This window comes from Pleurodeles waltl, chromosome 9 (assembly GCF_031143425.1).
Source record: "Pleurodeles waltl isolate 20211129_DDA chromosome 9, aPleWal1.hap1.20221129, whole genome shotgun sequence".
NCBI lineage: Eukaryota > Metazoa > Chordata > Amphibia > Caudata > Salamandridae > Pleurodeles > Pleurodeles waltl.
The window spans coordinates 33,835,554-33,859,163 of NC_090448.1; the positions used below are offsets into that span (position 1 = coordinate 33,835,554).

Here is a 23,610-nt window from a genome sequence, read left to right on the forward strand (position 1 = left end):
ATGCAGCAGCTAGGCTCGATTGCACAAGACATTCTCATATTCAGAGACTATTCTACAGTTACAGGAATCTTACACACCCTCCTTTTGCTTGAGGCGAAGCAGCTGTGAAGAGTTTAGCTAAAAAAAGACGACTACATGAAAATGTGTAACATCCTTTACTGGAAGGACGCCAGGAGAGCAGTGATGAAGCAAGACATACAGCAATACTTGGAACAGAAGTCTTGCATTGGATTAGAACAAGGCCAATCAAAGGCCTTGGCAGCCCCCCTCCAGAACAATAAATCTCTCGGGAAGCCTCCATCCTAGCACAGGCTGAGTTTCATGTCATTTTATCCGACTGCTGCAGGCACCATCACAAAGCATGTTCAAACAATGTCTGGCAGCATTGAACAATCACAAAGCGCATGAAACACAGAGCTGAGTGTAAAATGCATCTGCGGAGCTCCAGGAGGCACATTGTGCAGGTACCGGGTAATTTTAGAAGTAGGCAGCAGCCTTGAGGAACTTTGCGAAGCACGGTTGCTCTCTCACAAAAAGCAGACTTAGACTTCAACCGTGGCGTAGGAGAGCCCAATCGCCCATGACAATTGTTTTAGTTGTATGAAAGGGTTTCATATCTATACCACTGGACAGAGAAGTCCATCCTGTGCAACAGCAACAGAGGAGTAAGCATCAAGTAAGCTTCTCCCACATAGTCCTTTCATGACTGAAAATCACTAAGATGGTAGTGGGCATGATCCTCACAAAAGTGACCAAAATTGCCCATGTAATTTTTTGGGACAATGCCACAAGGATGGAAGTAGTAAGAGTAAATGCCTTACAGCATGGAGTCTTCAAACATTTACGCCTTAGAGCATGGAGTCTCCAAACATTTTTTTCAGGAGTCAAAATGTATGCCAGAGGCGTGACTGAGGCCACACTGGTGCCAGTAGGGTAGGAAGATTGGTAGAAGGGTTGTTGAGTGGGCTTAGTGGGAGTAAAAAATGTATATGGTGTAGACTGGGACTCAAGGAGTTATTGTGAAAGTTTCATTTTGTGCTGTCCTCGACACAAAGCCCCTAGTTCTAAAAGAGATGTAGATTTCGAAGCTAAATCTGAGTCGCTGTACCTCTACTGCACCCTGGGGTAAGCCTTCAATGTTTGCTTTCACTATCTTTGGCAAGCCAGGTGTACAAAGGAAGTAACATGCTTACTGAAATGAAACAAAATCCTAGGCCTCAATATCTCCCTCATGCCTTTAACCTCTTCTGCCTTGTTCTTTTTGAAGGCCAACGTTAAGACTGCGGAGACTCAATGTAGATTACCGGTTACACATTTAGCAGAAAAGTCAAAGTGTAAGGTAACTAGACTAGGTCTATATGAAAAGATGCAATCTAATGGGTCAATGAAAACTTGATTAAAACACAAGAGATTAACATCATGGCTGTACGAGAGAACACTGCAAACATCAAACACACGATAGGAATAATAAAAAAAAAAACAGCGAACTTTGAAAGATCACTGCAATAAAGGTGACCGCTCATCATCAGAATGCGCCACCCAACAACACACTTTAAACCAGATTTGGTTTCGGAGACGTACTAGTTTTAATGTGACCTCTCAATGCCCAAAATCTATCAGTCATGCATTAATAAATTAGAGATAAGAATTTCAGTTTCTGTTTTTAAGAGGTAATTACAGACAAGGCCCATCTGTTCTCCAGTTTTATTTATTAATAAATAAGGATAAAAACAGAAATCGTGTTTTTTTTGTTTTTTTTTACTAATTCTAAATGCTGCCAGTCATGACTGCCCAGTCAACAGCTGTGCATAGAGGTGGGTAATGTAGTTAAAAAGGAGGGAAGGGCTCCTGATGGCTGTGGACGACTACAAGATTGATTGCAAAAGGTGTACATTTTCATTTGATCGTATAAATGAAGATCAGTCAGGCATTCAAGGATGAGTGTACATTTATTGGTAAAGTAAATACAGAAATATACTAGCTTCTTTTTCCAACAAATTCCAAATAAACAGATAAAATAAATTAACAATAGATACAGGAAATACAGCCGGAGTGTCAAAAAATAATTACAATAAAACCAGGAGCCCGACTACAGACAGCGTTTACCATGGAAAACAAACAAATGCAATCAACCATATCTGGGATTTCAGCTAAGAGCACCCCACTGCCAACAAGAAGGGGCACACCTCTGTGCCACTCTCAGCTACAAATGACCATGCTAAAACAGCATACACTAGACAGAACTTACATATCATCAGCTTTAAAGGCTTGCTCAAATAACAAGATTGGCAAACTGCAGCCAAATCCACTGCACTGTCATACACTACAGCAACATACAACCTAGAAACACACAAATATTAGCAAAAGACGCCCTTATGCACTTTATTGTAAGAACATCCACCTGGATTGTGACTAATATAAAAATCCTGGAAAGGAAAGAACACTTGAGCCCGACAATGATGAGAAAATCAAGGTCCTCTGGCACGGCGACCCGCACATGTGAACAGTACAGGTTGTCTTCTTAGATCAAACGACTTTACTTCCACACTAACTCAAACAAGCCATTTTGAAACTAAGCACTGCAAGAGCTCTCGACTAACCACACCTAACCGGCCTACAAGAAAGCAGACATTATCAAACAATGGCCCATCCGGTCCAATCGATGGCTTTCCCAGATTGGCATGAAAGGTGGCCAGATTGAGAGTGCTCTACAATGCCATTATGGGCGCTATTAGAAAGATGAGAGCATACAATGATCACCAGTGGAAAACTAAGAACCAGCTTGACCTATGTGAAGGCAATAAGCTACAACTGCAGTGCCCCATCCTGGTGCAAACGTTCTGAAAAAACACATGAAACACTAACTTTGCATCTATGAGAGCGGTAAATTTCACAAAAATAAATCAAGCAGAAGCTTTACAGAAATCTGCCAATGAAAGGGAACATAAGATCTCATAATACAAATCTGTCATCGTTAAGATATTTACAAATACTCCTAGACAAAGTATTGATTGCATTTCATCCAAATGCCAAGACTCAAAGTTCATTATCCTCCTGTGTAAGATTGTTGCACTGAATCAACCTATAGGTCTAAGGCACATTATTTATTTTACATGACTTTTAATGTGTTCAGCCGCATGCTACGTTACGCTGCCTGCCGTCATTAGATCAAACCTTTTTATTCTGCCATTCCCAAATACTGAACAACAAGCCTCAGAGTTGCTATTCTTGCTGGCCAAGGCATGTCTTCTATCGCTGCTGTGTCCCTAGAGCTGGTGGCTGCTTTCAGACATGCAGTGCAAAAATTACTGTAGGAGGGTTGCACACTGATGGGAAGGGCAGCAGTCATCCCAAGTGTTTCATGGGAAATATAATGCAGAGCAGTCTGGTAATGTTTTTCCTGGTGTTTCTTGATCAGTTCCTTAAGAGGTGGTGCTGATTATCCACTTACACAAGTTGGTTTCGCTCTAGTGCTTCTTGTCTGTAGTGAACAGTCTAGACAGAGTGCATGAATTACTACTTTAATTCAGACGATCAAATACCCAATGACGCTCGAGTGCAGAGCACTGGCTCAGACAACAAGCACAAGTTACAATCCTTGCCAAAATTCTCGCTACTAGACTCAGCTTCTCAAATGCATGATTGAGCCAGTGCCTTCTGGATTTGTGCCTCACAGGTCCACGGCACTCAAACTTGTACGGTTTTGGTGGTTCTCATTCACATTTACCCAGAGGTTAAGAAGGTGTTGCGCTACTTGATGCAAAGAAGGCATTCGGTTCTCTAGAGTGGCCTTTCCTTCTAGAAACTATCTGATGGTATGGCATACCCAATAATACCTTACTTTTTATCTAGCTCTTATATAATTGCCCAACCGTCTGCATCCCCAGCAATGGTCTCACTTCTCAATAGCACAGGGGACAAAGCAAGGTTGTCCCCTACTGTTTATAAGGGCCACAGACTCTCCGGCCAGGCAGCTGAAGGAAAAGCACATTTATGGAGTGCTCTCTTTTTCGACACTGGTATCTGCCGTTATTGACACAGGCATCTGCTGTTATCTATGCATGTGGACGATATGTCACTATTTGGGAGGGAGACACACGCTAACTGAACCATGAAATTGTACAATTCAGTACCTATTCAGAGGTCGCTGTGATCAGGCTTAATATTTCAATCCATGACGCTTGTAAGCATGCTGCTACACATTAAATGGCATGTAAAAGAAAGGATGTGTCTAAGACCCAAAATTTGATTCATACCGGGGCTACCTCCTAAGAAACAACCCCAACGACTCCCTGTTTCAGAAGAAGGCTGGGTCCGATTGGGGAGACCGCACTATACGGTATATCTGTGTGCTGAGACCCGGCAGGCCCTTTGTCCCCCCCCCCTTATGCTGCCACAAACTCCTGGACTATCTTTGTAGGCCGACTCTTTTTCCAACAGTGTATGGTATATGTGAACTGCGAACATTCCTGATGTATATTTTACAGCTAACATGGACTTTGTTGTGTTAATGCATCTAAGATATGACAGGGATCGGAAATCCTTTCTACGTGACCATGTCTGTTATGTTGGTTACAACATCGCAAATGCTAATTATACAAAGATTCACAGCAATCACCAGTTTCTTCCACAGGGAGGATGTTAAATCAAATTTCAACACAAGGTTGCACAATGATTTCAAAACGCATAGCGTGCCTTGCCTCTCCCCGGCCATTTTGCTTATTTTGTATGAAAAAGGTCAAGCTCCGATAGGTAAGCCTGCAACAGGTCCAAGGGGAGGCCTACAACTAACAGCAAAAGACTTATGGCCATAACTCTTCAAGAATGAATCTGCCCACAAGGATGGAGTCGCGCCCTTCCCTGTAACCAACTCTCATGCTTCTTCACTTCGACCTTCCAAATGGATAATTTTGTGTAAGCATAAGCATTCTTTCCCTCCTCATTTGTCGACCAAACATCACTCTCAATATATATGACAAAAAGAGAACCCCTCCTTATGCATGACACTTCCCAAATAGGCAACACAATCAACCAAACGCTTCCAAGGAACCACAACCTACACCATAACAAGGTGCATGATCAGAAAAAACAAATGTTGTCACTTTATTAAACGTATAAAGTGCTGAATAACTGAACCCACAAACAAAAAACAGTTGGAGGGAAAATACTAAAAAACTCAAAAGGTTTAGAACACCGACATGATCAAACTAAAGAAACATATCATTACATATTCTGAAATATTAAAGTGTACTCTTGAAAGAGAAAAAAGCTTTGTGGAGCAGGATACAGCACAGGATTAGGGAGCAAAGACCTCACATTATTATTCATGAGCTACAATATAGTAACCAAAACTAAAACCCATTATGAATCCAGTCTTCACAGAGTGGAACAGGTTACTTTTCGTAAAACACACACTGACAAACCCTTGAAAGCAGAGTTACTGTCTGCTAGGGATTGGTTCAGTGTACCTGTATCTCTTTGGAATGACTGGCCAAGGTTTACAGAAAGCTCAGTGTATACCCATCAATGACCTACATATCTACCCTTCCTCCATTGGTCCTGCTCCACCCATATAGAAAAGCTGCCTAAACACACACTGAACACATTTCAAAAGGGTAAAAGCAGGTACTGGAAATCCAAATACGAGCTCAGAAACTCTCAAATGATGAGGTAAGGTTGCAAAAGTACCACACTCCTCCATGATAGGCAAAGGAGAGCAGCTTAAAGAAAAGTATTTCTCACATATAAATGCATACTAAGCACCGTGTCACGTAGTCAAATGCATCTAAGGGAACTTCTGCTTGAGTAACAGATGCTGCATAGCCAACATGTTTTAGACACAGTGGCTTACTGACTCCATCTTCTAATTTCATAGCTGTGTAAATAGGCTACTGTTACCACAGCCAATTTAACTAAGAATCAACTAATAAGATGCCTTGCTGATATAAACCTGCGATCTACAGACTGCAAGCCTGAGATCGTTTTTTTGGTTTCCACTGCAGGATCACGTGTTGGATCATTGAGAAGTAGCATCAGAAACACTTTCACATGTGTTTCACACGGTCATTTAGAGTCTAGAGCCAGCACTGATCTAGCCTGATGCGTTTTGCATAGACCTCTATTGGCACAGACCAGGTCACTATCTTCAACTTTATTAAAAAGGTATCTCTGCAGCAGTAAACCCCTAACAACTGGAAACCCTGGAGCTCCAGAGGTTGGAGGATTGTTTTCCCAATAAACACAACGCTCACCTGTCACCGACAAAAAGAAAGGTATTGTGCTGCTAAACAAAATACAATCAATTACAGAGCTGGGTTAAAAGCAATATAAAAAAAATACTTAGGAGCAGGCACAACTTCCAGGTACAGGCAAGGAAGACATTAAAAAGGTAACAAACCTTGGCATGCTATGGCAACACTGTACTACACAGAGTCAGTGGTATCAAGCTACTGTACAGCCAACTGATCAAAAACAGGTGAAGTTAATCTGGCTAAAACGGAGGAACAATGAAGACAACTTTAAAACAACTGCTAAAGGGTAATATGACAACAGGGTGGGACAGGGGAATAAAGTGTAAAAGACACAACCGGTAATTAAAATAGGATTCTTGACAATGCAGGCGAGCTAGGCAAAGACAAACATAATATAAGAATAAGCATATCCATACTGAGTAAAAAAGTAAGTCTTTTAGGAAAGTACAGACAGAAAAAATAATTAATTGAACACAAATAGTAAAAACACTAGAATTGCATCACAGTTAGAGCTCTATAGAGCAGCACACATTCTAAATAAGAGTAGCAGGTTATATTTACTCTAGTGGGAGTTTTCAAGTAAACATGTGAAACTGCCATTTCTAGCGGAGAGAATACAGCCCACAATGATCCATGCTTTGCACCCTCCCTGAACAAAAAAAATGATCCAGAAGATGAAAGGCAAGAGGTATCATAAGTAATCACTTCTGGTGAGTTTCTTGCTTAATTAGGTCACTCCCAGGGGAGATATTTAGGAGCCAGGCAGAGGAGTTTACAGTAAGAATGATTAAATGGGGAAACTGTTATTACACTTCACTCCAATTGCTAATTGATCAGGTCAATAAACATCTGCCAACAATAGAACCTTGTTTTCATCTAATTTGGACTACTGTAACCAGCAGAGTGGTAGACCTCCTAGGGGACATGTTGCTACGTTCCAGAAGCTCCAAAACATAGTACCTTGGCTACTGTTCGACCCACCAAACAGAAATAGCAGCTGTGGAAGAGCTGTGATCAACAGCCCTGCTTCGAGCCACGTTTAACCTTAGCACTGCTGAACAAAACCCTTTAGGAAACACTTCTTCCGAACCATATATGCTTCTTTTTTAAATGAGGCAATCCTGTTCTTTCAGGATGAAGTCATACAGGGCACTCACGATTTGGCACGGCAAAAAAAAAAAAAAAACCTAAGAACAACTAAACAAACAAGCATGAGATTTCACACGGACACATCATAGAATACACACAATACAATTACATGTTTTGTCAGGGACACATGCAGTCATGTGCCTTCCAAAAGTTCTCGTCAGTCCTCTCATCATAGCTACACAGATCGAATAGCACTGGATGGCTGACACAGGAGAAGACACGTTCTCCTCAGCACAGCCACAATTTCTGTAATTGAATAGTTTGGGTTTAGAGATCATGGAGCTTGTTGCTGGACGGCCTGGCAAAGAGAATCATTAGGCACGCTGTACCATGAAAGCAACCAGGGACAAAGCCAAAAGGTCTGGTGTTGGCCACCAACCTTTTGCCAACACTTGTTTAGTGTCATGGGTATTGTAAAACTTTATTGTTGAGGAAGCTGCCTGTCCCCCATCAAAAAGGAAAAAAAAACTAAAAGCCAAAATAATTTTGGACCTTAAAAACACACTGACAGTAGACTGCCACGTAATGGAACTAATTTGTTTATTGACGTGCTCCTTACAAAAAGGACAGACGGCTGTCACTCATAGTAAGGTTAACCAATGCCTGAAGTGGGCTTACCCACTGCCCCCTGGTGTATGCTGCAGTGGGTGGAAGAAAATGGGAACGACAATAACAGACCCAGGATGAACCCTTACACGCAAGTATATTGAACGTTTAATGTTAGCAAAATCAAAGGACCTGGTAACCCACAAAGACTGCACGAAGAGTAAAGTGCAAAATAATTGCGTACAAAGAAGGATTCTATTTCATCAGTAGTTTTTATATTTCTCAATTTTTTTTTACCCTGTAGAGCTCCAGGTGGGAGAAAGGTTCTTAAACTTGGACAACTAATGTAGCAACATGCTCCCTCAGAGAACAAAAAACATTCTCCTCACCTTTAGCATGGCCGCCAGACTGGCCACGTGTTCGATCAGCGCGCTCTCAGACTCCTTGTAGGTCAAGCAGGTGAACTGGTACTCCTCCGGATCAAACGCGTCGGCTCCCTGCTGCTCCACATCGTTTGCAACCCCCTCGTAATAATCCTCCATATCACCAGGATCCTCATCTTCGTCGTCGTCTTCATCACAATTGGGATCATAGTCTTCTTCGTTGCTATCTGAACCCTGACTGTTCATGTCCACGGACATTTTACTGTCCCACCTGCGTCGAAAGCAACAGAAGACCTCCCCCGCCCTCCTCCACACGTTACCGTTGTCTAGTGTTCATCTAATACTTCACCGCACTAAAGAGAGGGGGAAAAAAAACAAGTCAGCGAGGTTTAACAGGACATTATCACTTATTCACGTACAATGCTAACTATCAGCAGAAAGCAGTTACCAGATGCTGGGTATTCCACCAGCAACTCTTAAGTCCCTTCTCAATGTGATGGCAATCAACTAAACAGCAATGATGTGCAGGAATGTGAGCATGAGCAACAGAGGCAGTACTCAGTTTGATTGGACAATGATGCAAGCCAAATGAATTTGAATTCAGGGATACAAGACAGGCGTACAAGTATCAGTAATCTCAATTCTTATCAGTCAAACCAAGTATGAATGTATCTATGTAGAGGTTCTTGTGTAGCACAAACCTAAGTGAGGAGAAACGGAGCAATGCACAGAGGTTCAGTTAAAGAGTACGTTTACAGATAGATAGTGAGACAATAAAATAAGATTCCAAAGTAATTAGCTGCTGGTGTCGTCGTGGCACAGTGGATAGGGGAATGGACAGTCAAATGCAAGGCACCCAAGGTTAAGCAGACTTGTTAGTGAAATATCGACGAAAACTACTATGATAAAATAATTTAACCTTACTTGACCAGATTAAATGTTTAATCTACTGAATAAATATGTTCTACTGAGTATGCGACATAGCACAGTACAACAAATTTAGGAATAGCCACTATACTGTCTGCCCTCACCAGCATAAGCACTTGGTGACATTTAAGCAAAACGAATGGAAGATCTCATTGAGTATGTAAATGCTGTCACAACTCTTCCTTTACCACTGCCCTTACAACTGACACACAAATATACAAGATCCTGCTGTTTTTTAGACAGTTGATGAACATGACAACCTCTATGGAATCTTCATGGTGAGCAGCGATGGGAAATGTGGCCCCACCCTCCGTGCAATTTACAAATCTTTAGTTTACCTTCAGCAACACCATCTAAATATTTGCAGTGCTCTGACTTCCCCCCTATTTACCAATTATGCCCATGTCAAAGCATGCCAATATACAGTATCCCCAATGCCTCTATCACTGGAAGCGAGTTAAACATAACAATGAAACCCTTTGGGAGACGGCTTTCCTGTTACCAACTGTTCAACAACTGCCCCAATGCTAACAAGCAGGATAAGTGCACGTGATCAGCAAACAAGAGTCTATTAAGGTGTCTCACTTACCAGATATGCTTTCATCTTTCGATCCAATGACTATCAACCCCTCCAGCACCTCCAAACCCTACAGGAAAAACTTTGGGCCCGATTACAACCTTGGCAGATGGAATACTCCGTCACAAACGTGACTGATATCTTGCCCGCCGTTTTACAAGTTCCATAGGATATAATGAAACTTGTAGTACGGCGGACGGGATTTCCATCACGTTTGTGACGGAGTAGTCCATCTGCCAAGGTCCTAATCAGGCCCTCAGTGTACAAAGGATGACCCTAGGAGATTTTGTCAACACCACCATAGCCCATCCCTGGTGCTAGCAAACCCATCTCTGCCTTACCTACACATCCCCCCATTCTACATCCGAACCTTCATCTACGCACATTCTTTCTCTCTTTGGGACTCTTCCAGTTTGACTCTCCTGGTTGACTGAATATTCGCCTGCAGGCATGGTCCCTCAAAACAGCGCTAAAAACATTAAAGACCTTGGACTCGAGTATTTCTTCCCATAGGCACCACACGGCTACTTGGATAACTTGCAGCACAATCACTCTAAAGATCACCATACAACTTATGCGTCATCTTGTACTTGCCTCATCACATCCTAGTATTGGTTAACAAGAACTATAACAAACCTACTGTGAAGCTTTCAGTACAACTTAACAGCAGACCTGTTTGAAAGGATTATAAGCAAATATCAAACAAACTATTTAAAGTGCAACAATATTCCAACATATCAATATGCTGTTCAAATAATCTAACATGTGCTGCTGCGCTGACAGACTGCGTGTTAACATGCCTCATTGGCCGAGCAGGCAAATGCCACAGCAACACTAAGTCTTTGGAGTTAAAGGATACGCGTCGTACGATCTGGATCTTAAAATAACCTGGCCAGGCACTAAAGCGAGAGACTTGATTACTTGTAGCTAACTTGCAGAGGCTGTCTGCAAACAAATGTGGAAGTGAAGTTAATTGATATGGGCATAGGAAAAGTGAGGCATCAATTAATTTGGGTATGACAACCTAGGTCCATGACCTATGCAGAGCCAATCAGCAATAAACTGCCATAGGGTGGCCCCTGTGACGAATCAAACACTACTCCGCGTGAACGCTGCTGGGTACAACAAACTAACAAGTATGGGTGCGTAGCAAATTTACACTTGTGGTAATGATCCAGGAGAAGAATGAAATTATAAATAGTGGACCCAAAGCTGTACAAGACAACTGATTATGCAGTTGTCCTATCCCTAATGATCTGAGCACCTGTATCACTGTGTACCCAATCTTTGTGAAGAAGTAAAATAACAGTGTTCCCTGGGTGGGGTTAAATTCCTATTACCTATCGGCCAAGACAAGTTTGGGTAAAAAGACAAGATTTCATGTTCATTTGCTCCACTGGACAAGTAGGTTCAAACCTCTTGGCTGACAGCTTGCAGTAGCAGAGAAAATTTGAATGCATGCCTTCACTGCTAGGGTGACAGTAATAACGAAATGTAGGGGGGGGGGGGGAACAGTAAACAAAATTGGACAAAAGATAAGACCGTTTGGCTCAACAATCGCACAATTTTAAAGAACAATCTTCAATAATATTTTCCAAGATATAATGTAATATGTTTGATGAATGACAATAACTGTTTAAAGATTAATAGTACAGAATGAGCGTAAAGCCAGTATGGGCAACAAGTATAAAAGGAATCAGGCCCTCTTTATTTATGTAAAGGGACTGACAGGTCTTTGAAGCTGCATGGGTGCAGATTTATGGTTTTACAGAGGAATGCGTAGAAACCTATGACAGTTGCAAGTTTCTAGGTTTACTCTTAGCAACCTTTATATTTGCTATGTAAAAAACTGCCAAGCAATCACAAATTTACTTGTTAAGCCTTTTGTCAGTCAATCGGTCAAACAGCTTTATTTCTGCACTGTATGCCATAAAAGCACAACACAAAAACAGGAATTTATTATTTTATTCTGTGCTCTCCAAACGGGTCTGAAATGGGCCGAGGGTAGGCCAATACCATTTCAGAAGACGTTTTACTCTAGTCTGTGCCTGGAGAATACTTAAGGCCTTTTCTGGGATGGGAAATGGTTGGAAATGAGTTTGCAGATGTACACAAAATCAAAGGGGATTTAAACCCAGAAACTACCAGTTATTTATCTTCTACCTGCAATCCCAGAGAGTATTATGAAATTCTGCATGCAAGCAAACTCAACATTTGCGTGTGTAAGACAAACTGACTTGTATAAATAACTTTGGTAAGTAGGCCCATAGCACTGGCTCTGAAAACAACTTAGGAGTTTGTTTAGTTGTATAGTATAAATGTCCACGCCTTGTCTGAGCGCTTGGATTAAGTTCACAATGACGGCAAAGAAAAAGAACAGTGGCACAGTGAAGTACAATGATCTGCCTAGGGATTCCGTTATGTGGTCAAGCAGACATGGCACAGTACCCCAAGCAGAATATGCGTTTCTTTATAGTAAAGTTTTGTGAGATTGAGAGAATGCTAAAACTAAATTTATCAAAGCAGATTACAAGATGCTTTCTTGGAAACAAAAGTAAGAAAGAGAGTAACAGTACAGTTGGAACAATGATACATCATGCGCACTGTTAGAATCCCCAATCTGGCGAAGCAAAGTATTCCCACAGACAAAATCCTATCACGAAGATACAAGCTGCCATAAACAGAGCCTCTGCATGCACAGGCGGAGAGCCCTGCTAATACGCTGACACCGCCATCATTTAATACCTCACTGCATGGCTCCCACATGGAAAAGTACATTTTTAATCATGATAGATTTCTGAAACGTCTCCTCCCCAGGACAAGTATTTTTTTTTGTTTTTCAATCAAATTCCACCACCCTGATGGGGGATACTGTTGTTAATTAACTGCCCTTGTCTAAGATTGGCAACTGAGAGTCATCTGGGTCTTGAGCAATTCTGGCACAAAAATGTATTAGTTAATGATGTAACACAAAAGGATGATAGATGCAGTGCTGAAACTTTTCAAACACTCACCCCCTGTCACAGATCTGGGATTACTCAGTGCCTCTTCTGCTCACCATGCCACCCCAGTTTGGACCCAGGCATATGCAAATCAGTTGTGACCCTGCTCCCCATGGGAACCGCCCGCCCGACCTGCCAGGTCCTCCCTGGACCAAAAACAAGCATCCTTGCACCGGTTTCAGGTTATCAACTTCAACAGCCAGGCTAGCTTGAATCCAGTGGCGTTCCTGGGCCCTTGCAAGTGAGTTCTGGTGCAACCTAGAAGAAACCACGCACATCAACTCCAGAGCAACTTGGGAATCCGGCACAGTTGTCCAACTCAGCGGCACGGCCTGCACCGGTGCTGTGGTCCCGCTGAGTGCAGCGACAGTCGCCGCAGGCCCGACACCACTGCAGTGCCTCCAAAGCCATGACTTGTTGTAGGTGTAATGTGACTTGTTTTATAATATATCTCATGTAACGACAGAAAGAAGCAGCAAAATACCAGTTGGGCAGCAGAAGAACAGATTTTTAGCCTATGAGTTTTTAAGCCACGCCCTTTTGAGGCCACGTAGTTTTTTCATTCCGCTTAAAGCCCTGGGCACAACTGTGCCCATTCAAGGAATAATAGTGTAAATGGCATAATAATGGCCACCCTTGACTATTTTGGCCATTCTTGGTCTAGCTGATCTTGCTGTCCAGCTGCCTGTGGACCTAGTACTCCTTTCCAGTCACTTCCTATTGGACGATGGCCAGTGTCCTTCCCGCTAGATGAGATGGCTGAGCGTACTTCATTTTTCTTCTGGTGTGCAGTCTTCCTTCTTCGCTGATGCCTTATCTCTCTTGTTTGCCGTCTTCTTACTTCGAGGCCCTTCTCCGCCACCTTACTTCGAGGCCCTTCTCCGCCACCTTACTTCGAGGCCCTTCTCCGCCACCTTACTTCGAGGCCCTTCTCCGCCACCTTACTTCGAGGCCCTTCTCCGCCACCTTACTTCGAGGCCCTTCTCCGCCACCTTACTTCGAGGCCCTTCTCCGCCACCTTACTTCGAGGCCCTTCTCCGTCTTCTTACTTCGAGGCCCTTCTCCGTCTTCTTACTTCGAGGCCCTTCTCCGTCTTCTTACTTCGAGGCCCTTCTCCGTCTTCTTACTTCGAGGCCCTTCTCCGTCTTCTTACTTCGAGGCCCTTCTCCGTCTTCTTACTTCGAGGCCCTTCTCCGTCTTCTTACTTCGAGGCCCTTCTCCGTCTTCTTACTTCGAGGCCCTTCTCCGTCTTCTGTTTTCTTTCTGCATACGTCTGTCTTCCCTACCACATGCCGTCTTCCCTACCACGTGCCGTCTTCCCTACCACGTGCCGTCTTCCCCCCCTCTGCCCCTTCTGACATCTGCTGTCTTCCTCTGTGTTCTACTCATCTTCTTCAGGTTTTCCCCATGCCAATGTTTCACTTTTGTCTTTTTTCTATGTAACTGGCTTTCAAATATTAGAATTTTTTTATAATGTTTGTTATTAATTTAATATAACAAACATAAAATGTTTCAAATATTTGTAAGCCAGTTACATAGGGAATAAGACAAAGGTGAAACCTATTGGCTTTGTCAATGCTTATATTTTGAGCCTCTGATTTATAAATGTTGTTGTCTTAACTTTTAAAAACCAAGCATTAAGTATTTTAAGCCCTTGCCTTTTGTAACATTTTCTTTATAAAAATAGGAGATAACTTCAAGCATGATTCAAATACTCATATTTCTTTTCCCTCCCAACAACCTGTATCACATTACATTGTATTTTTTCCCTACTCACCAGTGTTGTCATTTTCCATATACGGCCATGTGATGCAGCAATGTCACAGTGCTCAAGTGTCTAAAACCAAAAAGAGAAGCATTATTCAAGCAAGATAGCAAAAAAAAAAAAAAATGATTTCGTTTGTCAAATAAGCATCCATGCTGCATCCACTTTTGGAAGAAACACCCCCTTTAAAATGTCTCTTATTTATTTTCTTCAGTACTAAATTTTTTAGGGTCAGGTCACTTCAGAGTGGCTGTAGGAATCATTGAAGGATAGAGGCTGCACCTGGTAGGTGGATCACACGACCCAGGGAGATACGACTGAACAGGCTCCAGAATATAGCCGGTTTGATCACCACACAAGTATGGAAAGGTATGCTAGAAGCCAGGGCAGGTGCTTGGTAGTATGTTGTAGGACAGAGCCCAGTCACTTTAAAGGAGGTTTGGAAGTGGTTCCTTTGGGCCGAGTTGGTAGCATTTACTTAAGTCAGTGCTAAGCGTTTTGTTGAACCTTCGTTGGTGAACTATTCTTAAGTGATGATTAACCATAACAAGTTGTCAAAACCAATAGGTCTCACCCAGAGGCCAGGTTTCATCCAAACCAATTTTTACTATTTCTTAAGAAGTTATGATGTTCATGTTATTTTTCTTTAAACTACAGAATTGTTTACAAACGTGGTATGGCACCCACACCACCTCAAAAATGGTGACATTTTTTTTTTTTTTAGAAATGTTTTAAAACTTTAATAATTAGAAGGAGCTACAGGAAACTATTTCAAGTTCTGCAAGGTTGATTTTTTGACAATACCATTGACATGGCAATAAAGTGATAAGTGAGCCATCATCATATGTGGTCAATAATACGTATCCTTGATTCAAGGCCAAACCAGTTCTGATATTTCATGCAACTGGAGTTAATATTTTATATACTTGAATCATGCGTTGAATGAGAACCATGTTGGTGATGCGTTCCTTGAATGGACATTTTAGACTGAGTTCAGAAAGATTGACATTTATATAAGTTTATCTCTTTACATCAGAAGCTTGTGCATCCAGTTAGAAAATAAAACCGAGTTACAGAAAGAGATGGCAGCTACATCAAACGAACCACCCTCAGTATCACATGTCCCCCGACTACTTCATTTCTGAAATACAAGGGAATACAACTTTCAATAGGTGTCACATGTGTGACAGTAACGGTGTTGCTATTCGAAGCACGCAATTTACCTGCGTTACTACACTAATAGTAGCAGGTTTAGCTTACGATCTGTATTGAAATGAAGGTCTCCTTTTTGCTACACAGTTCTGTAATGTGGATGCGTGGATCCCAATAAGAGTAAGAAAACAACTGAATCCCTTAACTCCAAGTTGGAAGGTAAATGCCATTACTGGGGCATAGAGGGCACATTGCTTCTCAGTGGCTTGGGTGTCAGCACACCTTCCACACCAGTGGAACTTACTTCCCAGTCTTTACAAGCTAATATTAAAGAGATTTTAGTATGTGGAGCAACTTGAAAAACATCAAAACATCTTTGACAGGCATGCTTGATCTAGTAGAAGATGAGGACGTTTGGGTACTTCCCCCCCCCCCCCCCCCCCCTCCTTGTGTTGTGTCACCCACCTGGGAAGTGAGCTGCAATAGATCGCTGGACCAAGCACAGCGTCAGGGTACTAAGGTTCCCAGTGTTTTTGAAAGTTAAATTCTTGACAGATCAACAGATAACTTTCATGCTCACTAATCCTAGCTGTGTTAATGACTCATTCCAAACAAAATCTACAAAACACTGCTCCAATTAATAGCTTGTGAGCTACTGCTAGCTGCCCTGCTCCTGTAAGTAGATCTCCTTTGCGCAGCTCAGCCTCCTAAATAATAAACTTTTGCTAGGTTGATAATGCATCAGAATTGACAAGTGTGTATTTGGGACAGAACACTAAACTGATGTTTGGAAAAAAATGGATGGTTCTCCAAAACATATTTGAAGCCGATATTTGAGTGACAAATCAGGCGGCTTCTGAGAGACTTATTACTAACCTTATTAATTGGGACTGGGGCACTCAAGCTATGGCTATTATGTATTACCCATGTAAAGACACTCCACATTGACAAAGCGTTTTTTTTTGTTTTTACACATTACTGCTGGTAGCCGTGCCTGATGCACTGAGGTGACCACTGTTGGTAAACTTACATATGGAGGTCACTGATATCATCTTGTCTGATATGGTAAGTATTACAACACAAATAATATTACTAGCTAGGATGGTTTTCATTGAAAATAGGTAGCACTTATTACAGAACAGGTTGGAGACACGTGGTCTACAAACCTCTCACTGTGGGGTGCAAAGTATGCGCAGAGCTGGCCTTGCATAGGCAACAGGGGCCAAAAGCTGGGGATACAGCTGGAAAAAACATGCACTCTCAAACAGTACTTAAGAAAAAGGTAGCTCCCTAGAAGTGAGCAACAGAAGGACATAAGTAACTGGCAACGCTCAAGGAGAGGGATAGATAGAAGAGGAACGTCTTCAAATAAGAATCAGGAAAATTAAAGTGGCAGTACAGCCAATCAATGGTAAGCAATAGGTGGGTTGCAAGCCCTTTTATGTTCTTGGTAAAAGGAACAAGAATAAACAAGCATTTGCAATGCAATGGGTCTTGCGTTTGCTTGAGTTAGAGCTATTGACATTGTAAATTCCTAACTGGACTTTTCTTGACACACAAATTGAAAATAAAAAGTAAAACAGTTGACATAAGTGAACCGATTCAAAGTGCCACGGCCAGCATGAGCGTGAAGGAGGCGCACACAAAAGGAAAAAGACATTTGCTTGCATTCAAACGTATCAGTAAACGTGCAAATATCCATGCAACAGAGTCGGCGTCCAAGGCCGCAACAAAACCGCCCTAAAGAGGGACAAACGCAAAGCATTTACCAATGATAACAAATGATTTTTGAAAGGTAAGCTCATGAACAAATTAAAGTGATACGTGTGGTTAAAAGCCCACAAGGCTTACAACAGGTCAACACACTTGCACTCAAACTCAAAAAAGGGGTAAAGCCACAAAAAGTGGCACCCATAGTTAAGTCACTGGTTTACCTTCAGACAGACTTTGATGGCTTCTTATTGGCCCAAGAAAAACAGTCACTCAGCCCTAATTAGAAGTTGGCTGGACTACGGTAACGCACGGTATGCAGGAATCACCACCAAACTCACAAGGAGACTGCAGCCGATGCAGAACTCAGCTGCCAGACTCATCCTCAACCTGCCTAAATGGACCCACCTCACCCCATACGTCAGGAACCTCCACCAGATTTATTAAGAAACCTTACAAGTTTATCACGGTTCATTTTTGGTACTTATAAAATGCTCATTAATCCCTGGGCAAACTCCTCAGGTTAGTCACCCCTTTAATAAAATTTTAAAAAAATGTTTGATGGTTCAGAACTCCCCCACCATAAAAAAACAAAAAATCTACTATTTTTAACACACCTTGGCTTTTTAAAATATTATATTAACCATTACATAAATCTACAGTTTCACAGCTGCAGAGCTTTGCAGAACCTAACAATATCTTAGATGAGATTTTGTCTTCATGTGAGTCAGAAACTACCTCGCTGGACATCTAAAATACTATCCTGAATATGGCTGGGTAAGATGACCCTGCGCTGTTTAATCTGTCAGCGGTATTATTTGATACTTCAGATCACAAAAACTACTGTACATGGTATGTTGCGTGGTATGCATGTCAGCATGTACATGGCTGTAGTTTTCTTTAGTGAATACAAATCCATCTTTCACATATAAAGTGGTCTAGCCAGCGATGTACTAACTTCATTCCCTGATGAGAAAAAAACACTCACTTTTACTAGACCTAAAAATAGGTGCTCTCGCCTTCTTCGTCTCTTTTCAGAGAGTGTAGAATGCCATCCGCACTGATTTTCGCTGGTTCTCAAAGTAGCCCTGCAGTCCATAGCAAGACTAACTGCAGCAAAGCAAAAATTAGACTACAACGCGCTAATCCTGAGGGCGCTTTATTGGCTGCCACTTGAAAAGGTAATTCAATATATGCTGCCTGACAGATATAACAACTCGCCAACCTGCGTACCAGAGTGAGCATAGAATCGTCAAGCAGCAAATGCACACCCTGACACACCCAGTGTAAAACTTGGATCGTTTGTGCTTACACACAAAGGAACACCCCTATGTACCAGAGAGAGAAATCTATAACTTCCATTTCAAGATGGTTCCCAAGATAAGCAGACAAAAGATTTTACTCTACCAAAATGTGTAACGAAAAATGCTGATGTTCTCATCAACTGATTCCCCAGCGACGGATATACATTTTATGAGCGACCCTGATCAGTGTGTGCCATTATGAAAGCTGTTAAAACATGCTACTATAGGGTTCTCCAAGAGCTTTGTTACCATTTCTTCTTATTTAGCGCTATAAAAATGTGTGTGATGTGTGAAGCAATAGGAATCTCTTATGTTGAAGCTTAGTGGTGTGACTCAAGATTCAAGAACGCATTAAGTATGCAGAAGTGGTGCGGAGTCCAAAACAGTGTCCCTTGAGAAATTTGCAAGAGTTGAGCTGGGGAGAAACTGAGCCATATGAAGAGTGGGCTGTTTCAGTTTTACTTTGGGAATAGCTGTAGACTGGGGTAATCCCGTCTAGCAAATACACAAAAGGAGAGCACTGGGAGTGTTGCTAGCCCACACCGTCTCCCTAAAGAAATCTATAATCACTAAAGGTGTGGGGTAGTAGGGAACCGAAAGTAAGACTGGGTCAGTCTTAAATCTGTGTTGGTTAGGTCGCTTTGGATCCTAACGCGAGGGAATCATTGTTGGAGAATATCCAGACAGGGGGGGGTTTTGTTGCTGTGTAGTCCCACAGGGGAAGGGGGAGTCTCCCTTACGGACTAGGTGGTCTCACACACATAATAGTGTCATGCTTCATCATATGGCCACCTAGCCCCACCCAAGCAAGATGATACTGCTTGGGCGGACTCAACCTCTTGGTTAAAAGAACCAGAGGGAGTACTGAAATTAAACTTACTGGATAGTTACTTAGATCCAGATGAGGTGAGTAATAAAATTACCAAGCATGTCACTGATAGTTGCTGCTAGTTTTAATATAGGTGCATGCTGGTAAGACTAAAAGCAAGGGGAAGAGGCTCGTTGGAGGGTAATGTCTCCTGGAGTCTAAAATCAAAAGTGGATGACCAACATGTTTCTGCCCTCACTAGGTGCTGGTAGGTCAGGGGCATTCGTCAGGGTCGGAGCACACGCAAAAAGTGGGGTGCTCAAAGTGGATAATGAATGGCCTACCTGAACGGGTAGTTCACGGTGGGGTAGGTCAGGGGGTAGGGTGCCATATGCCTCTGGTCTGGCTAATGCCGGGGAGGGGTTTTCCCTTGTAGTCACACTCACTCCAAAGGGAATACCATGGGGGGTACCTACATGCCGGAGCCAGGCCGCTGGAGCGAAAACCCCTCCCCGGCATTAGCCAGACCAGAGGCATATCGCCCCCTACCCCACCGTGAACTACCCGTTCAGGTAGGCCATTCATTATCCACTTTGAGCACCCCACTTTTTGCGTGTGCTCCGACCCTGACGAATGCCCCTGACCTACCAGCACCTAGTGAGGGCAGAAACATGTTGGTCATCCACTTTTGATTTTAGACTCCAGGAGACATTACCCTCCAACGAGCCTCTTCCCCTTGCTTTTAGTCTTACCAGCATGCACCTATATTAAAACTAGCAGCAACTATCAGTGACATGCTTGGTAATTTTATTACTCACCTCATCTGGATCTAAGTAACTATCCAGTAAGTTTAATTTCAGTACTCCCTCTGGTTCTTTTAACCAAGAGGTTGAGTCCGCCCAAGCAGTATCATCTTGCTTGGGTGGGGCTAGGTGGCCATATGATGAAGCATGACACTATTATGTGTGTGAGACCACCTAGTCCGTAAGGGAGACTCCCCCTTCCCCTGTGGGACTACACAGCAACAAACCCCCCCCCCCCCCCTGTCTGGATATTCTCCAACAATGATTCCCTCGCGTTAGGATCCAAAGCGACCTAACCAACACTGATTTAAGACTGACCCAGTCTTACTTTCGGTTCCCTACTACCCCACACCTTTAGTGATTATAGTAATCCCGTCTAGCTCCACTTGGACAGTGGGCCAAAAGTGGCACTAGGTGGTATGAATTGAGCTGCAAGTCGCAATGGACAGTGGAATTTGATCCGGGAATAGCGATGGACAGTAAGAGCTAAGAACGGACGCAGCACTAGCTTAGCTGCGTAGTAGCGCTGAGAAAGGTGCAGCAAGCTGATTGTAAGCTAGGCAGTGTGCACCTAGCAGTAGGGGTGGACGGCAGGAGATCTGAAGTGAAGGTGTAGACATGATCAGTGACTCCTGAGACGGGGAGCAGGATAACCAGTACGGTAAGGGATCCTGCCTCAGGAAGTATGTAAAACTGGTCAGAGCATCCTGAAATTCCGAGCCCTCCTTGTGCGCACTGGCCAACTACTGAAAACATACGATCCTCCATGTTTCCTGTATGTATTCTGGATTCGTTTTTCTCTGAATTTTTTAGGCAGCGCGATCTCGCTGGGCAGTAGTCGAGTGCTTTGCATGACATCGACCCTTTTACATGGATAATTCCATTTTTGCCGGTTACGTGGATAATTTTAATTTAGCTGATGTGTTTGACTGCAAGTGAACTTCTGTTTCCCCTTGTGTGTCTGCTTCGCGCTCATGGCTGCTGTTGGCTTGCTTATGTTAAGCTGTTTTACTTTTCATTTTATGTGGCAAAAGTCTGTTTAGGAGTTTGCAACGCTAATAGTTCTAACTTGAGCAACCGCGAGAACCATTGCATTGCAAATGCTTGTTTTAACTTGAACGGTGGTGCAAAGCTCTGTGGAAAACTGCTCTGGCGCCAGTGCTCACTTTATAACCTGGAAATGTTGGTGGAAATTCACAGCAGTGCAATCGATAACATTTCTTAGCGGTTGTTCTTAAATATGTCAAGCATTTTTAATGCATATATGCACATCGCCCCCCTTTACTCATCCCAAGCCTTTGGGTTGAGTAAATGAAGGATATACTCCCAATTAACACTTCTGGATTTCTTTCCTCCTCCACCCCTCCATTACTCGAGTCAATCTAACTAACAAACTCTCATATCCGCGGCTCAAATTAACTCAAAATAATACTAAAACTGTACTCATTATTTAACAATACTAATCCATCACTAATTCTTGTTGGGTTCCAGAGTAGCGTGCTACTCATCGAAAAGCGCTTCGACGCCTCGTCAGGGGTAGTAAGCGCTATATAAATACGACTGCAATACAATACAATCCTGGATTTGCGGGGAGACCTGAGCGGCATACACGGAGTAGGGTTGGTAAGGACTCATATTACACGAACTGGGGAACAGATCTGCGAAATTATCATAGATAAGAGCAGAAAGTGGAGGGCAATATTCATTGAAAAGTGGAGCTGGAATACAGGCGGCAGTGTAAACAGTGCAGTAAGCCGAGATAAGTCAGAAGAGATAGCTTACTTTCCTATACAGCTCTAAATAAAGCATTTGATACTTCTAGGCGCTGACAATAACTGACGTTCTCAGGACAGTTTACGGTAGAAGGGCACTGCAGCATGCGCCTTGAATAATAATTTGCACTTGACCCGTGGGGAGATACTTTACCTACACTCATCACCAAGAAGAGAAGGGCAGGACAGCATTACGGTTAGGGTACTCACGGGATGTACCTTAACTACCAAGGAGGAGGCCAGGACAGCATACTGGGGGGGGGGGGGGTACTTTAACTACTCCTCCCTCCACAAGGAGGAGGGCAGCACACTATGGGGGGAGGGGTGCAATAATCACCCTCCCCATCCCCGAGGAGGAGGGAGGGTCATCTGGTGGTGGTGGGGGGTACTTTAACTACCCCCCCTCCACATCCCCGAGGAGGGCAGGTCATCATGGTGTGGGGTGTACTTTAACTGCCCTCCCCCATCCCCAAGGAGGAGGGCAGGTCATGGTGGGGGGGGTACTTTACCTACCCCCCATCCCCAAGAAAGAGGGCAGGTTATCGTGAGGGGAGCAGTTTAACTATCCCTGAACTCCAAGGAAGAGGACAGGACAGCAGGGGGAGGGTCATGCCCCAGCCTGTCACACTGCCACCAGGGGGACCCTCGACCCAAACAAGGCAATGGGGGGGGTCCTGCCCCCGTGCACCTGTCATCGCACACGGCCGCATTAAACAGGCCTGAATCCCCTCCCGCTCCCCGGCGTGCTCTCACCTGTCCCCGGGCACGGAGTCGACAGCCGGGCAGGGCAGACAGTAGGGAAACAACTTCTGTTGGAAACACAGACTGCGCACCGGAAGCTCTCAGCACTCCGACCGACGTCACTTCCGCCCCAGGAGCCGGTGAGGGGGAGTCGCGGGAATGAAAGTGGAAAAGAGACTAAACACAAAAGAAAGACGACGTCCCGTTGAAAGAAAGACTAAACGTCAAAACAAAGCAGCGAAGAGCTGCTGAATATGGAAGAAAGACTGGAAGAAGACAGACTGCCGGGGTAAAGACAGGGGCGAGTGAACATGGAAGAAATACTTCAGAAGAAAACAAGCATTGGCAATGCAAGGTTTACAGCTATTAATGTTGTAAATTCCTAACTGGACTTTTCTTGCCACATAAATTGATATTGAAAAGTTAACAGCTGATATAAGCGAGCCGATTCAGAGTTCCAAGGCCGCCATGAGCGTGAGCGCGAAGGAGAGACACAAAAAGGAAAAATAAGTTTGTTCGCAGTCAAACGTATCTGCAAACGTGCAATTATCCATGTAACAGGGTCGATGGCCATGGCAGTAACAAAACCGCCCCAATGAGGGACAAACGTAAAGCATTTACAAATGATGACAAAGGATTTTTGAAAGGCAAGCCCATGAACGAGTGATAGTGATGGGCGTGCAGTGGGCGTGGTTAAAAGTCCACAGATAGATTACAACA

The 23,610-nt window shown here is 43.2% G+C and overlaps 1 protein-coding gene across 1 annotated transcript in view; it reads right to left on the reverse strand.

Moving 5' to 3' along the window:
- Positions 1-23,017, reverse strand: part of ARIH2 (ariadne RBR E3 ubiquitin protein ligase 2) — a 315,960-nt gene extending 292,943 nt beyond the window's left edge. Inside the window, exons 1-3 of the mRNA XM_069206208.1 lie at positions 22,903-23,017; positions 14,613-14,672; positions 8,336-8,682 (exon numbers count right to left, since the gene is read on the reverse strand). Of these exons, the coding sequence (XP_069062309.1) occupies positions 8,336-8,587 (252 nt within the window). The 5' untranslated portion in view covers positions 8,588-8,682; positions 14,613-14,672; positions 22,903-23,017. The remainder of the gene's footprint in view (positions 1-8,335; positions 8,683-14,612; positions 14,673-22,902) is intronic.
- Positions 23,018-23,610: the final 593 nt, after the last annotated feature.